General features: G+C 38.8%; 1 protein-coding gene across 1 annotated transcript; it reads left to right on the forward strand.

Moving 5' to 3' along the window:
- The first annotated feature begins 5,015 nt into the window (after positions 1-5,015).
- Positions 5,016-17,432, forward strand: RRH (retinal pigment epithelium-derived rhodopsin homolog). Its single transcript, XM_054202628.1, has 7 exons — positions 5,016-5,121; positions 9,558-9,748; positions 11,325-11,424; positions 12,154-12,307; positions 12,669-12,837; positions 15,188-15,366; positions 16,262-17,432. Exons 1-7 carry the CDS (start codon positions 5,016-5,018, stop codon positions 16,365-16,367), a joined length of 1,005 nt encoding a protein of 334 aa, XP_054058603.1. The 3' UTR covers positions 16,368-17,432.
- The last annotated feature ends 18 nt before the right edge of the window (positions 17,433-17,450 follow it).

Here is a 17,450-nt window from a genome sequence, read left to right on the forward strand (position 1 = left end):
TCTGACTTGAGGCATTGTAGAATTGCCTTTTATCTAGACAAAATCCTATGCAAGTCGTTGGATCTGTGGCATACCACATGGCAGTTGAACAATACCAACCTGCAGTGATGCTGGAATTGTCATTACTTCTGTTGTAATTGTGATTGCATCCTCTGCTGTGTTGTATTTCTTCTCTGCTGCTTCAGTAGCTAGATCTGGGTAGCTGCCTTACATCTTTCCTTGTTCTTCTGGCTTTGAAAGACTAATATAACACAGTCCTCACTCATACACCCAGATTCATGCTTTGCTATTGATGCATGCTTTAGGGAAGTACTTTTTCCCAGGATATCAGAAGACTCTACTGACATCACCTTTAAATTTCGTGATGTGACAGCTGTTGTTTCAGTTGCATGAAGTACTGTCTTGCAGCCTAGACAAGAAGCGTATGCTTTGAATCTCACAGCAGATGGAGCAGTGAGTCAGCCTGAAGCTGTTGCAAGGCCAAAGCAAAGACTTAACATTTGTGTGCACAGGAGTTAAAGAACAATATCCATTGCAGCTCTAGAGGGAAGATTAGCCTCTTGATTGCAATCCCAGCTGAGAAGTGCATGAGGAGCATTATGGCGTGCCCTACAAATACAAACAATGTTGGATGGGATAACACAAATATCCAGATTAAATTTATAATCTTAGATCTTTGTGGAGGTTGTAGGATGTTCAGATGCTAGTGGAAGAACATCCTTAGTGATTAGAATCATAGAACATCTCAAGTTGGAAGGGTCCCATAAGAATCATCGAGTCCAACTCTCTGCTCCTTGCAGGACTACCTAAAACTGAACCATATGCCTAAGAGTGTTGTCCAGACACTTCTTGAACTCTGACATGCTTGGGGAGCCTGTTCCTGTGTTTAAGTATGAAATGAGCTGCCATATGAGGAAGCAGTGTCTGGACATGTCTTTTTTTTTTCTTTTTTTTGTTTTGCACCCTCACCCCCCTTTCCCATTCTGGGGATGAATGGCATTTGGTTGTGACAGGACCCATCCGGTCCCTGTTCTGCCTTCTCGATGCCGTGGCATGACCCTGCCCTCCTAAGGAAAGTAGTTGCTAACTGTAATAGATGAAAATTCAGTGTCTTAAAAAAATTAAGACAATGTGTCTTTTGAATCCTATCTGTGAGTCTGTCACTGTGCTCCTGATCCTAGTAAGTGAAGTGTTTGAGTTTTATATATGTGCTTACAGGTATCCTAGGCTTTTTCTGCAGATAATAGGAAAGGTGGGCTCACTAGCACCCTGACAGAAATAGGTATGTTGGCAGAAATGGGAAGTTTCAAGTTGCTATAGTGTCTGTGGCAAAAAAAGTCACAGTGCAGTGTGAAGCGAGGGAGGGGCCTGGGGAGTGGGGAAGGTGTTAGTGGCAGTGTGGGGTCTCTATGACACTTTGGTGTTCCCTGGATTTCCTCCCACTGGCAACCTTTGGGGCAAATGTCTGGGCCACCTGAAGAACTTCTTGCCTGCCACCTGCTCCAGCAGCACAAAGAGGGTTGCTGTCCTGCCGTGTTCCTCTGAAGCTCAGGAAGAAGGTAGGCTTCAGTGCACCCCACAGTGCTTGTCTTCCCTCCCAGGACACTGCAGTAGTGGTGTCACCTACCTGCTTTCTTATCTGCTCATCAGTGTCTGTGTGGGCTCACTGTTGGCAGAGGCAGAGCGTTCAACGACCAAGTCCTGTTTTCAAAATACGGTCGCAAGTGAATCTGTTAGCCACTGCAATATTTGACCCAGACATAGGGTCTGACTTGCAGCTGATTTTGAAAATGGCAGCTGGTAAACCACTAGGATCAGATTGCTTAAAGGTATTCGGAAGACCTTGAGCCTTTTGTCCTTACCACACTAAAATTCTGGTTTTATATTTTTTTCTATGTGGGATCTAGGTGTGTTCTAAAGCTTAAATTGTTACCCATTGAGAATGGCTTTAGTGCCCCTGCATTCCTTGTTGGAGGGTTATTTTTTCTCCTTGTGTTTTCTGTAGTTGTTGGGATAGGATGGTTCAATATAGTTCATAGATTTCCTATGTTACTTTGACAGAGAAATTGGATGAAATGCAGAAAATAATTGGGCTATTTTAATGTATGTCTGCAGCACTGGCTGTTGTAAACCAGAAAGGATTCTCTGTAGCACTGACACGAAGTTATGGATGTTTGCCTGAAGCAATGCTGGATAGTCACATATGTACTGGTGCAAAGTTATTTGCAGTTGTGCAAAGCATTGTCTTGGTAAGAAACCGTGTTGTCTTCTTTAAAAAAAATACAAAACCATAGCTACAGCATGAAGTATGGCAAGTGAAAAGCTTTGTTTGAGTCATATTTTTCAGGGCGTTTCATTCAGTCAGATGAAAATTTCTTTAGTTCAGAGTCAAACTTTTCTAATCAATAGTTTCAATCTAGTAAAAGTCTATGTGAGGAGGGGAAAAAGTAATTTATTAATTTGCTTTCCATTGGATATGAACCATTTGCATGTTTGTGAAAATAAGATTAAAGGGAAGTTCTGCCTTGTAGAGCCCTCTAGTGGTGATGTGCTGGGAAGGTTTTGTTGTCATTACCACTGAAAACAGGAAAGAGATTTTGTTTTGTTTTTGTTTTTTAATTTCTTAATTTTTAATGCAAACGGTAAGTTTCTCTACTCTCATCACTTGTGGACTGAAGTATGCTTTACACATAACTGAAAGCAAGTTGCTAAACCCTGCAACGAGTTCTGCATTACCCCATATCTATACAGATACTTACAAATTGATGAATGGACTTAAATAGAAATTGTATTTTGTTGCTACTGATCTGGGACAAGTAGGAAGGAAAAGCATCACTTGAGGTTATAAAGAAGTGCCCCATTGACACTAGTAATACTATCTGTTATTTGGGGATAAAAACAGCCTGAGGTTTTGGATTTATTTTTCTTTTTCTTATGCCAGTATTAAAAAGCAATGTGGTAAGCCATGTTTTATCTGACTTACGAACTGTGGTTCCAACTTTCTGGATTATTTGTGTACTTTAATATTTAATTCCTTGCTTTATTTTTTTGGCTTTGTTTTATGAACTGCAGTGTTCTAGAAAAAATTAGTTTTAGGTTAATGATAAGTAACGTCTGCCTTTAATTTTTATATTTTTCTCTCAATTCCTGTTGCTTTAAAATTAGCCAAATTTAAGAGAAGAGGAGATGGAGACAATGTGATGGTACATAGGATAGACCGCACATATTAGAAACTTGCATTTTGACCAACAAGTACGTATAAAATCTGTATGGTCTCATTAACTGCTACTCTAAGTCTGGAATCCTGTCTGAATAAAAATAGTAATGCTTTGCTTTTCTGAGGCATTCAGCATTGCGAGCTCTGACTTCTGTGGAAGCTGCAAGATCTGAGATGCTTTTGAAAATCTTGCCAAAGTTTCAGGGGAGGAAAGCAAAGATATCAAATTATCACTGTGCTTTTATCTTTCAAGGCAGTACTATGGGGCACTAGGGAAGTGGCTTCATTGCCAAACAGATCATCTTTCCTTTCAGAACCCTCCCACCCTGTTCCTGCCTAATCCTCTTCTGACAGCAAACATACTGTGATAACACAAGTACCCTGAGATCTGTAAGAGTGAGCGTAAATCTGTGGCATTAAAGAAAGATGTTTTGCTGGTGGAACTGTGACACATGATTGTCTGTAGTCTTAAGATCATCTAAAAGTCATGACTGCACAAGTTTTATATCAAAATTTTCTTACCTTCAGATTCAAATGGGTGAAAGATGCAGGATTTCTGAGGAGTAGGAGGGAATGCTCTATAACTGTTTCATGGACTGGAGAAGGGAGAGCTCTTCAGGAGTCCTTCCTTTCTATGGGATGGCTATATTCCTCGATATTGCCTCTGTCATACGCCCTTATTGCTGCCCATAAAACACAGCCCTGGCCTGGGAGCCCCCTTGGGCTGCCTGTGAACCACATACAACTGAAGAACCACTGGTTGCTCATCCTTCTCACTTTCATACCCAGTACGAGTACAAAACTGGTAGCAGAAACTGTATGAAGAACTGGGGGGAAACACCTTTGGTTGGTTGTACTGATACTGCATATAAACTCTTAGGGCAAGGGTTTATTTCAGCTAATATTTATGCACGATTTTGTAAAAGATGTTTACTTTGGTGTGCTGCTACCTCATCTCATTGAAGAGAAGAAAACACGAGTTTCTGCTTCTTAAGGCTTTGGAAAATGCCTGATAATTTTCTGCCCAGTAACATGCCTAGGAAAATTTGCCTGAAATAAACTTATGTGTGCATGTTTCAGAGAGGGAGGGTGTTCACACTTGTAAGGCATATTCAACAACCATTTTCTGCAGACCAGGCTATTTTAGAAATGCAGCAATTCATTTTTCTGAAAGTCATGTTTCACTTCAGAAAATACTGGACTGTGTTCTTGTGCCTGTGTCCGCTTCAGAGTTTAAATCAAACTAGGAATCTTGAAGAAGTAGGTCTTTAAGGATTTGAAGGCATGGACTTTAGAGTAAGCGTATCCTGCTTTTTAAAGAAATTTACATTGGTGGCTTTATGTTGTGCTGCATTTTTGTGTGTTTGCTGTGATGATGGGAATTAAGTCCCAGCCAGGCTGATGACCAAGTGACCTGAGCCAACTTCTGTTGAGGTTTCCGAAGCGTTGCACAAGAGGTTTGAAGGAAAAAGTTTGGGGGCATGTGACAGTTAATCTCTTTAGCAGTAAGAATGAAGTTTAAGTGTACTTTTGGAAATGTACTCAGTTCTGTGCTGGTCTTTGTTTTAATTAACAATTTCCTGCATAGATTGGGAGTGTAAACTTCTTTGCACTTTAGTCCAGTTAAATCGTGCTTGGAGGCTGTCAGTGGTGGGGGGAACTCCCCCCTACCTCCCTTTTTTTTAATTGTTCAGTGAGTCGGTTGAATAAAGAAAGAATTTGCCTCACAGGGTTTTGTAGTGTTTCGTCGTCTTGATGAATTATTGCAGAGGATAGAGGACAGTCTCTTTTGTGCAAAATGCATTGGAATGATTCATCCAATTCCTCAGAAAGTGACAATGAAGCTCATTCAGCCTTTACACAGACTGAGCACAACATAGTTGCAGCTTACTTAATAACAGCAGGTATGGGCATTGGCAAATTGTTGTGTAACTTTTTAAAATAGAACTGTAGATCTGAATGCTCATTTTATATAGTAACAGTGATGGTATTTCATTTTGTATTACACAAATGTGTGATGGCTTTTCTCCATGGTTTACTGACAAGTCGGCAATTGGCAGGGTGACTGAAGTTGCAGAAACATCTAAGTTTTCTGCTCTATAATTGAAGGCAGTGTTGTGTCTCGAAAAATATATTTTGTTGATACGTAATTATAGAAGAGAGTGAGAATTAATTTCTGCCAGCTTGCAAAAGAGATAAAAATAGGGCATAGCTGTCACATCTTGCATTTTTCTGTGATGTGCTCGAAGCTATCTTGAGATTTCTCCTGGCCCACATGTTCGTAGTAATATATGTGTAGTCTGAGCATGCGAGCGGGTGTCTGTTAGGGGGATGTAAGGGGAAGGGTTGGAATGTGACTTAGAGGGAGGGAGCTGGTCATTAATCAGAGAAGAGCAGACTCCAGTTGCAGCTGTATTTTTCACTGATGACACATGTTAGAAAAAGCAAGCTGGAAAGCTTGACATCGTGTTCATTCCCTGTGACTGCAGTGGCTTTTGGCTAAACTTGAATGATTATGAAATTATTATTATTTTTTTTCCCTTAAAAACTTTCCTGTTTTTACAACGACAGAGTCAGTAATGTTTTTCTGAAGCTATAGCAATGAAATATCAACCTGACTAAAAACTGAAACCTACTGTGTTTAAAAATAGGCCTTCTATACCTTTATTACGGAAAATTAAATCAGTTTGTAAATCCTTTATTCATAGACTGTACCATACATTTTCTATGTTATAATCAGCTTTTAAAATGCTTTAAAATATTAATGTACTCCAGGTTTATATGGAATAGTATTGCTGATGGTCACATTTTATTTAGCATTACCTTTTGAAGTGTTGAGTATCAAGTTGCCATTCTGCTAAAGAGAGTATTTTTGAATGCAAAGGCAATAATTTATTTCAGTTTTTTAGAGAAGTTGGTAGAAGAGCTACACAGATCAATAGACTTGTTAAGATGCTGTAGAGATTGTCAAGTATTGGAAGGCTAGATACACTCTGCAGTACTACCACACTATTTGCAGGTAACTGGATCTATTAGGTGCTGCAAATACGTATGATACTTGTTATATTTTTATCAAAATTCTTTACATTGTACCTAACAAGGTGGTCTTTCAGATAGTTTGACCACCCGGTGTTAGGGATCAAAGTTAGCATAGGTGATCAATGGAATTAGCGAGAATCAGCCCAGCTCTTCTTTCTTAATCTTGCATGAAAATTAAATGTCTTTTTTTTAAAAAAAAGTTGGATTACTTTTTGGTGGTGTTTTTTTAATTTATTTTCTTTTTTTTTTAATTATAATTGAGGAAGTCTAGTAAATCTTTCACCTGTAGCTTGGACTTTGCTTTCTTAATGGGGTAAGTTTTTGACAGTATGGTCTGTAACATCTGATTAGTATGATTGATTGCTTTGCAAATGACTTACCACAGCGAATCTCACATCTGGAAAATTTAAGCTGTGTTAATAAGCAGATGTCTAAAAAGAAGAATGAAGTACAGGTACAGTAGGATATGAGTTTACAGTCCTGTTGTATTTCTGATTTCATTTTTAGTAACTGTAACATCTGTTAAAGCATGCCTCATAAGAAGCCTATACTGTTTGATAAACTTGTAATTCTGTTTTGCTTCCTCTCTCCCAAGAGATGACTTACTACCTGTCAACAGGAGAGCTGGCAGAACTGGCACTGTAAGTGCTTTTACTATGGTGTCGGTTTCAAATCAGATCCCCAGCTCCCTGCTTTTGTTCGTTTTAGGGGCTCATAGCATCACAGTGTCATTCCTGAAATGTGTGAACATATGAATATGATAGCTGATTGCATCTGTGTGGCTGTGCACCTCCAACATCATCCGTAATGTAATTTTTATGTACTAAGCAGGAGACTTACACCTGAGAACAAACAGGCTTGGTGGTTTTAAAAAGAGAAAGGAAAGAGAGATAGCCAGGAATTAATTGTAATTTTGCCTCATTTGATTTTAAAATTACTGTATCTGTTAAGAGAGTTTCTGTAATGTAGGATATTGGTACTGATTAATAAAATGTTGCGGTGGAACTCCTTATGTGAGTTTCAGGTATAATAAAAACGGTACCAATATACATAATTAAAATGGAGAAACTCCATTTAAAAGTTGGAGAATTGGTGTTATCCCTAGTGTCCATTATCCACAGTATCATCTTTTTATATTTTTATGTATGTTATTATGATTGCACAGGATTTCCTTCTGCCCTTTTTCATATCTGTCACGGTATTAACGTAGCTCTTGCTGAGCGTGGTGATTCAGATGGTACTTCTGGTGTGTATTTGACTCTAGAAATGTCTGCCTCAGTTTGATGCACTGGGGTGTGTGCTGGTATTTATAAATCTATGGATTGTGTTCCTGTGGACTGCCAATGATGGATTCCACGGGACTTTCCATGATTTGAAGGGTTTTCCATATCGATACTAATTGAAGTCTTCAAAATTCAACTGTAGAGCTGAAGTGCTTGAAACTGATTCTTGCCCTTAGGTTTTCTAACCCTACTGATTTGAGGTTACTGTTTTAACTGCAGTGTTTTTGTAGTCTGACTATAAACTGATGTTAGAGATTTTTAAGTCTGTGTTGCAGTATTGACAGTGACAGAGATGGAATAACATTGTATAATACTTAAAAACCTTATTGCCCTTTCCACAGAGGTGTGTCGGCAAAAGCTAAGCTGTGTGTGTCAGGTTTTTGGTGGAGCCAACAGAGGAGCAGAAATCCCATCAGTGAGTTTTGATTCATAGGTGAAACTTTTTAAATAAAAAAAAGAAAGACAAATTCCTGGGGGCATTTGCACGGGTAATGTGGTGTTAGACTTTTACCAAAATAGTGCTCCACTACGCACTTGTAATTTAAGGTGGCCAGGCTATACAAGTGTTTGTAAGTTTAGGATTTGGTTCAGTGGTACTGTAACAGCTGTGCCAGACTAGGGAATCTATGAACAACTTACAAATTCCTGCTATTACTTACAAGTTATTTTTTTAATGGCTGTGTTTGCTTGAACATGTTGGAATTCTCCATTTTATTGATAAGGGCTATGAGTCTTTCTCTGCTGAAGTTCAAGGGGGAGTTCTTAACCTTATTAGCTGTCTATTAATAGCTCATATTAATAGTGGGTTGGAAAGTCTAGAGAATGGGAGTTTGCTCTGGATATCTCTGCAACAGGCTAGAGTCTGAAGAGAATAAAACCACAACAAAGAAACCCACTGTTTTGAGGGACGGCCATGTAAGCTCACTGCAAGAGCTGTGCAGTAGGATTTAGCAAGGAAGGTGGAATAGTAAGAGAAAAGGAAGATCTGGAAGTTTTAATATAGGTCACAAGGATCGGAAAAAGCTTGCTGATGCACAGGCTCCTGAAGAGTGTCCTGGGCACCTCAAAGAGCATTAAGTCCAAAGCAAATTTCAGAGGGATCGGACACGAACGGAGGAGAACGCATGTTTTAACTTTAGTACTGTATTTCTTTATTACAGCTCTTTGTCTACTGCCTATTTCTTGTGTTGGCTAATAATAGACTTCAGATACAGCTTGAGTCAAGCCAGACCAAAGAGGTCTAAAAATATGCAGGTTAACGAGGCAGGAGCAAGTTCAGTGCAGAGCTGGACTTTTACCGTGGCTGTGACACAGCCCTAGAGCTTGTCAGGTGGAGGCAATAGCTCCGGTGCAGGCCCAGCCATGCCACTGTGGCAGGCTGTGTGGATCATCTAGATTGCTTGAGAAGGCTTTAGAAAATGCGGTTTGCAGCAACTGGAGCCAACTCTGATGTTTGCAAAGAATTGGGATCTCATGAGCAGAGAGGGGAGTTAGTCTGGCTAAGATAGTGGTAGCAAAGTCAAAGCTTCTGTATTCCTTTTGCCCAGGATTATTGTCTGAATGCACAGTGGAAACTATCCAGTGAGACAGGAAGACCTCAGGTGACGACAGGGACCTTCTGCTAGATCAGGTGCATCATAAGCCCCACTTTTTTTTGCCAGTCACGAACCTGCATTCTTTTTTGCCATGGAAGACAGCACTGTACTCGGTGGCTGGAGTGTTTGAATTGTAATCCTAGATGCTTTTGAATTTGTGCTGTGCTTGTTGTCGTTGCATTAGAAGTCCCAGGTTCATCAAAACACTCCGCTTCTGGCCCTTACGGAATCCAAGTGCAAGTTATCTAATTGGAAAAGCTTTTCTTTCCTTTTCAGATGTCTGTCCTCTTTGCAAAATTGCATTTGACTGAAAATAAAACTTGTTTAGGACTTAGATATTACAATAGGCTGCATTTTCTTCTCCATGCATATTAGTGGCTGGTGTGCATCTTTTGTAAAGTTTCCCTTTTTCTGTTTCTACAGGAGTGATAAGCATTTTCAGTAACATTGTTGTGTTAGGCATCTTTGTTAAGTACAAAGAGCTTCGGACAGCAACCAACGCAATTATTATCAACTTGGCTTTTACTGACATTGGCGTTAGTGGCATTGGTTACCCCATGTCTGCTGCCTCAGACCTGCATGGAAGCTGGAAATTTGGATATACTGGATGCCAGGTATTGCAATTCAGTGGGAGAGAAAGTTCTGAGCACTTAAAAGCAAACCGAGAAATAAGTAGTAGCTCTAGTTTATATTAGTACTTTTAAGAGGTAAGATGGAGACGCAAAATTTGACTCTAGACCTGAAGCTGATGTTCTGTAATGCCAGCAATTTCTGGATATAGGATTTTGAGTGAATTTAATTCCAAACTTGTATTTATAATCTGAAAACATGAAAATGTAACCTTATATTTATCAACTAGAAATTTCAGAATAGCTTTAAGAAGGCTTAGGAAATTAAATCTCCAAATGAAAAAGGTTATAGTAGCACATGCACATTTGATGACTTATTTCATAGTTAAAAGACTTTGGAGCTGGCTACCGTTTTGATGATGAGCTTGACAGATCTTAATGAACTCTGCTTGGAAAATACGTGTTCTTTTGGATGGGACTATTAGGATATCCAAAATGAAGGCCTGCAAGGCTATTGGTCTGTATTAAAGATTTAGCCTAGTTTTAATAGCTGTCTGTTTTTAAAAATAGGCTGACTGAAAAAGTATGCTTCCATAGCAGAGGGATGGTGCCCTTTGCTCACTTTTTTAACAGACGGTTGGGCTTAAGTGCCCAGGAAAATGCCTAGTAATGTGAAAGTGTATGCTGAAAACGTGACTCAAGGAGAATATTAGCAACACTATATATTTTTGACCTTTATATACACCGTTATTTCAATCTCAAAATACAGTCACTGGTGGCAGGAAGCCTTACTTTTAACACCTTTGGATCTAGACTGACTTGGTTGAAGTTGATGTGAAATCTCACTACCAATGCTTTGGGAGTTAAGATCACTTGAAACACAACTCACGTCAACGTAAACCAAATGAATCCTGTGAACTGAGATGGCTGAATGTCATGTGGTTCTATTATAACCAGTGGTGGCACGTGGTCTGGCATAGGGCTCTAAATTTCTGGGGTGCTGGTGGTAACACAGCCCTCCCAGTCATCCTTCCTGGTCAGGCTGCCCATGGGATCACTGGGCAGATGCATTTGAATCATGTTGGGATTGCAGCATATGTCACTCTGTGCAGTAGATCTGACACATGTGAAAATGGGGGCTGATGGGGAAAATCAGTGTAACGTATCTGTGAAATAAGTGTAGTGATACAACAGAGGAAGGAGTGACAATTCAGGACCTCACATTTGCTAAAGCCATAACTTTTTTGATGAATCAAATGCTCTTCAGGTTTCTTTAACATATATTGAAAACATTAATTGACCCCTCCCCCAACCTCCAAACGCTTTATCTCTGAATCTCAAAATTTACTTATTGAATGATGGTGTTTGTTTGCTTTTTAGAGTATGGTGTTTAGGGTTTCTGATGTACACACAGGCAGGTTGCTTTTGAAATGTTTAATTTTAAATGAGCCAGCTCCAAATTGCCTGCATTGAATTAGTTCCTTCAGTACCTTGTTTATGACAGAGAACACTGGCTGAATGTAATGTATCGCAGTGTCTTTGATTCAGCCCACAAATTTGTGCTTGTACCTTTGAAACGTTTCTTAGAAAGGATTTTTTTGTTTGCTTGTTTTAATTTCAGATCTATGCTGCCTTAAATATCTTTTTTGGGATGGCGAGTATTGGTTTGCTTACTGTTGTTGCAGTTGACCGTTATCTGACAATCTGCAGGCCTGATATAGGTACTGTATTTGTGGTCAAAAATCGTTCACTGACGTGCTTATGTGAAATAAGAGCCCAATTGTATTGTTTTCTCATCAATGATTCCATAATTACAGTGCTGGGCATAATTTGAATTTAGGGCATGATCCTACAGTACTTGGTTAAGTAAGCTATCTGGTTGGCATGGATGGTACTGCTTGTGAAAGCGAAAATTTCAGAATTCGGCTGTTATTCTGTTTATAAGGTGTATTTGCCTGTCTCTTTCCGGTCTGTAAAGGGCCACGTCCATATACAGAAGCATATTAAAAGCCTCTAGTTGTGAGAGGTTTTGACCACTGTCAAACTGGTGTGTGCCGCTAGTGTTATGTTAACACTGGACTGAATGTTTTTCTCTTCTCTCTGTTACAGCTATGTTGTAACAGTTAATTCCTCCCCCTGCAATCACACAAAGATGGATATGAATGCATTGTTGCATAATAAGCTTTTTGGCATGGGGTTAGGATAAGATATTGCCCGTATGCTGTAAGTTGGAATGGGTGATGGTATTTAAGTAGCGTTTAAGGCTGGAAAGCTCGAGTTGTCGTTCAGCAGTATGAAAAATATCTGCTACGGTGTTCGGGAGCGTAGGCCTTTGAAAGGATCATTATTAACCTGGTATGTGCTTGCTGGAAGCCGCTAGTTGTTCAAGTTCAACACTGGAAAGAAGCAAAAGATGACAACTGTTTGTGATTGTATGTGCTTACCCACAGGGAGAAGAATGACTACGCGAAGCTATGCCACGCTAATCCTTGCTGCATGGATAAATGCAGTTTTTTGGGCTTCCATGCCTACTGTAGGCTGGGCTAGCTACGCTCCGGATCCAACTGGAGCAACGTGCACAGTAAATTGGAGGAAAAATGATGCGTAAGATTCCCCTTCACCCTTTCTTTTAAATTTTCTGTCTCATTGAAGGCTAAGATTATTTAATTCACCACTATGTAAGCATAACTTCTTTCTGAAGCATGAAGCCTACTTTATAAAAATAATTTTAAACCAATAGAAATAATATAGAGCAAGTCTAGAAAAAAACATAGGAATCAAGCCATTCTTGAAAACTGCAAGGCTTGTGGATGCTAATAAAAAAAGTAAGGCTAAAGAAAATTTTCCTAATTCTTTAAAAGCCTGTTTTAAAATTTCATAATCAAATCAAAATATCAAATTCTTTAGTAACTTTACCTGGATGGCTATTTGTAAGTTACTGTGTTTTGTTTTTCTGTTTTATCAGGTCCTTTGTTTCCTACACAATGAGTGTAATTGCTGTTAATTTTGTTGTACCCTTAACAGTCATGTTTTACTGTTATTACAATGTTTCCCGGACAATGAAACAGTATGCCAGCAGTAACTGCCTGGAGAGCATCAACGTAGATTGGTCTGACCAAGTAGATGTGACAAAGGTACGGTAAATGAGGGCATATTTTGTTTTAAGCATACTCTTTTGCGTTAAAGTCTTGGGGGCAAAGGAACAGTGCAGCCTTTTAAGCATTTCTGTTTCTTGCATTCCCCTTTTTCCTTTTGTACTAAATATAAACCGAAATTTAGCCACGGTGAAAACTCTTGGCTTGACTTAAATGCTAGGTTCTTTACTTTTGGCCTAATACTCTTTCCAGATGAGTAGCTACTTTGAAAGCTGGGAACAACATGAATTTTCCTTGCCTCTGCCCTCTGTCATTACATAGAAATGTACCTCAGAGATATCCTAGGAGGACTTTTACTCTTTGTGCCTGCAGAGTCCTGTCCTTAGGCTTTCTGCTAGGGTCACAGGTGTATCTGGTCTGAAATGGTCAGCTGATTGGTCAGCTCTAATTTGAACCAATTGCCTTAGAAATGAAAGAGCATTTCCAAGCTCCCGAGCTGTTTGATTCTAATCCCTTGTTCTTTTCGGTCTGTTGAGCTTATCTCTTTCTTAAATAAACAGTAGCAAATGTGAGTTATGGCATAAAATGATATATCCTGTCTGGAAGGCTGACATTCTTTTAATGTATAAAAGTCCTTGAGGAAGTATGAAGTTCGCTAGCTCCTTTGATTTTGTGTAAAGATATGATTTCTGGTTGGGCACGATAAAAAAAAAAGGGAGAGAATTGGACAGAAGAGTGTGTAACTATGCTTTTGAGTTACTTATCAGTGCAAACTTAACATTCCTTGGAACGCTTTCTCATTGCTAGATTTTGAAAAATGGTATTTTTACCTAAAAATAATAATTTGAGCATTTTGCTCTTCTGAAGAACTTTCAGAATGCTTGAAACTGAGGATTCAGTTATAAATTTAGATTCACATTTGTGAAGAAAATGCATTTTTCCTGTTTTGCAGTTGAAGACACTGAGTTATATTTATAAAAAAAAAAGTGAAAAAAAAGATTGAAGCTTTGGAGTTAAGCAGTATCCTTCTTTAGAACTGGATTGCTTGCTTTTTCACAAGTTAGCATCTTCTAAGCTTTCTATGCACCAAACTAACTTCTAAATGAAAGGGTTCTTTCTGTATGTTACTATCAATAGGTATTGCGTTTGTATTTAAATAGGAATCCTCTTGAGGGAATCACTGCTTGTATATTGGTTATGCTCTAGAACAACTCGTACAAAGTAGCCATTTACTTCTTGCTTCTCATTTTGTTCATCACTGAAAGACTGAATAAGGGTATAGGTAAACAACAGTAGGGAATCCTGTACATACGAAGAGCCCTGCAGTTTTGTTTGGTTTTGTAGTGATTTGTTTTGTCCTCTTGATTAATTTCGATTCCAGTTTCCATTCCAGATTCACGTCCCAGACAAAACCAGAAAATTCTGGCTGGATTGATTTCTCTCCTGCTCTCCCACTACCCCCAGTTTGTCACTGTTCAGTTGTAGCTGTAGTGTGGAGTGTTCTGGGGTGTGAGCCCCAACATGTCCAGGTTGTTCTCTCTGACAGGCAGGCAGAGAAGACGCAACTGCTCAGATATCTCCTCAGTATAATGTTTGAACATGGCTATCATGCTTCATTAAACCAAGCAGACACTTCTGGTTACTTTAAGTATATGGACTGAGCCTTTGTGTCCTGGAACGTTTACTTTCTTCTGTTTAACTATACCGTAGTTAAGCCTTATGAAATGTTTTTATTAGGTTGGTTGTCTGGCTTGGATTTTTCTCTCTGTTCATATTTATTGTTTGTAATAGCATCCTAGAGTGACCTGTTTGCTGGATTCCTTCTGCTGGGGCTCTCCAAAACGGCAAGAAGAGGTTACATTGAAACTTCTTTTTCTTGGTTTGCGTCTCAAGTCTATTTTGAAATCATTTTTAAATGTAGCATTTTCTTTTCTTAGGGATGGATAACTAGAGTGCAGCTCTTCAGATATATATGATAATAAAAACAATAATACAGCTGAGGTAACTTGCAGTTGGAAGGAGAGGATTTGCTGACAGCTTGCAGGGCATTTCCAGCTCTGAAGCGGTGGTCACAATTCATGTGTGAAGTCCCTTCTGGCCATTTGAACTTTTGATGGACAGATTTAACATAATCAGTGGTGCTGACTCTAAAGGACGATTTTACATAATGAAATAACAGCATGCCAAAATAAATGGCAGTGTGATGTGCTGTTAAATCCCCAAAGTGAGATTTCATTATAACCTTTCAAAATTTGTCAGGTGTGCTTGTTTACATCTTGTTATTTGGTTCTGGATATTTTCACACAGGTGCGTGCACTTTTGAGGTTAAGTTATGAGGTCTTCATCTTCAGGTAATACTAGTTATGTGTCTGTTCCTCTTGTTTTACAGATGTCTGTTGTGATGATTATAATGTTCTTGGTGGCGTGGTCTCCGTATTCTATTGTGTGTTTATGGTCTTCCTTTGGAGACCCAAGGAAAATTTCTCCTGCAATGGCCATCGTAGCTCCTCTATTTGCAAAATCTTCCACATTCTATAATCCCTGCATTTATGTAATTGCAAACAAAAAGTAAGTGCTCCTAATTTAGTATCACTCCATGATTTTAGCATATCATGTAACTGTAGCATATGACAAACTGATTAGTGAAGAGGTCAAAGGGTAAGCCGCTGTTGATTTACCAAAGATGACCTTTTGGACAGGAAAGTCTAAAAGAAATTATTTTGATCATCATCAGAACATACTGAATTGATAAACATTTTTGAGAATGCATTAATGAAGCTTTTGTAAGGCAGTTTTGAAAATCCTTTTGTGGTTTCTCAGAGGGACTCATTATGGAATTTGGGTTGCACCTGCAGCAGTAGACTGTGACCAAACTGTGTGTTGCCTTAGTGACATGTAACTTCTGTAGATTTCCATGCTTGATTCAGGATGTGTCATCTTCTGACTGATTAGGATGGATTGACACTTTTTGTTAAAGTAAATAAGCTAAGCCTGTTCTTCTGTTTTGAGCAAGCATATCAATTGCTCTAACCACGGCAGTGCCTCTGACCGGGAACTGAGTTTTGCAGAGGCATGTTTCCTTTCTCTACTGTTAACCTAGAAGCAGAGCCTGTGATCTCTGTCTAGGCAACCTTATCTGATTCTGCCGAGTGAATGAAAAACCATTTCGTTTTCCCCCCATTCTGTAAGTTCATCTTTGTTGTGGCTATACCCTGTCCTGGGATAAGCAAAAGCTGCTGTGACCCCTGTTATAGATGAAACACTGAACTTACCCAAATTATTCCTGTACATGGAAGTGAAAAAGACTCGGATCCTTTTGATTTCCAAATACACCATTTTTTATTAGTAAGTTTTACTAAAATTGAAAACTATTGTAATACTTAGGGCCAGCTTACCCAGTTTTTCTTTGTATTTTGCTCTCCAGGTAACAATCTTTCTGCTTTCTCTTTTTTGTCCTTTACAGGTTTCGGAGGGCAATCCTGGCAATGGTGCGATGTCAGACAAGACAAGAGATAACTATAAACAATGCCTTGCCCATGAGTGTATCTCAAAGTCCACTGACGTCATAGAACTCATGTCATTTGCCTGCAGAAGTTACATGGAAAGGAGTGAAATCTGGGTTGAAGTTAACTAATCTTTTGGAAGATTAATCCTTTGGAATAATAATCTGCCCCAGCCAGACAGCTGTTTTCTGTTAATCTTTTTAGATAGGTTAAAAAGAAAAAAAGACAAAATCCACTAAGACTTTAGTTTTTGAGAGTGAGGTTTATTGGCCCAGTGTATCTGTCCGAAACAAAAAAAGGCCAGTGAAAAAAAAGGCCACTGTGACTCTTACAGGGTTGGACAAGGTGATACACAGGCAGGGAGAGACTGAAGCAGGTAGTGCTTAAGTTCAGTAACATAGGTTTTGCATCTGTAAGTCCTTTCATGAATTATTTTCCCTTAACTTCCCTTGAGATTTTTCCAGACTTTAAATAATCTGGATTCTCCCTGTGTGAATATATTACTATACCAAGTGTCCATGTTGATATGCCTCGCAAAGTTCTATTTCTGTGAGCATGTTAAGATACCAAAATATCTAGCCAAACCCTATAGAACCTGTTTATCAGCTTTTAGGATTTTGAAGGAGGTTCAGGATATTTGATGTATTTTTAAAGTTTTGGCTCACACAACCAAATGGATTTGTAGGAAAGACAGCTTTTGTTTTAGTAGTTTCTAGCGCTTGTGACTGCTCAGCAAATCCTGAAAATGAGGTAAAATGCACCCTAAAGCTTGACACTTGGGAGGCACATAAAACTGAGTAACTATTTATGGTCATTTCTCATCATTTCTAAGTCAGTCTCATGGTTATATAGGTCTGTTGTGTAATTTTCAAAAAATAACTTTTGGTGATGTGATTTATTCAGGATGGAAGAGATGGCTGTGTTTAGATCTATTTATGGATGGTAGTATATGCACTTTTGATGATTCTCAGAATTTGAGAATAAATATCTTCTTTTATTATGTATGCATGCATCTGAAGTTTGGCTTTGCAGTGTGTAACTTATTTAAAATATACATGGGGCTTTTTTTTGGTAAAAACCTGTTTTTACACAATTTTTTAAAACCTCTGGAATCTAGGCTTCCTATTCATTTTTAATTTTTAGTATTAA

The sequence above is a fragment of the Rissa tridactyla genome, chromosome 5 (assembly GCF_028500815.1).
Source record: "Rissa tridactyla isolate bRisTri1 chromosome 5, bRisTri1.patW.cur.20221130, whole genome shotgun sequence".
NCBI lineage: Eukaryota > Metazoa > Chordata > Aves > Charadriiformes > Laridae > Rissa > Rissa tridactyla.

Bases quoted from the DNA above. Each gene is read 5' to 3' on its own strand.
- RRH (XM_054202628.1), top strand. From the start codon at position 5,016: ATGCATTGGAATGATTCATCCAATTCCTCAGAAAGTGACAATGAAGCT. The intron at 12,838-15,187 runs GTACGGTAAATG...CTTGTTTTACAG, and splicing joins ACCAAGTAGATGTGACAAAG to ATGTCTGTTGTGATGATTAT. The intron at 15,367-16,261 runs GTAAGTGCTCCT...TGTCCTTTACAG, and splicing joins TATGTAATTGCAAACAAAAA to GTTTCGGAGGGCAATCCTGG.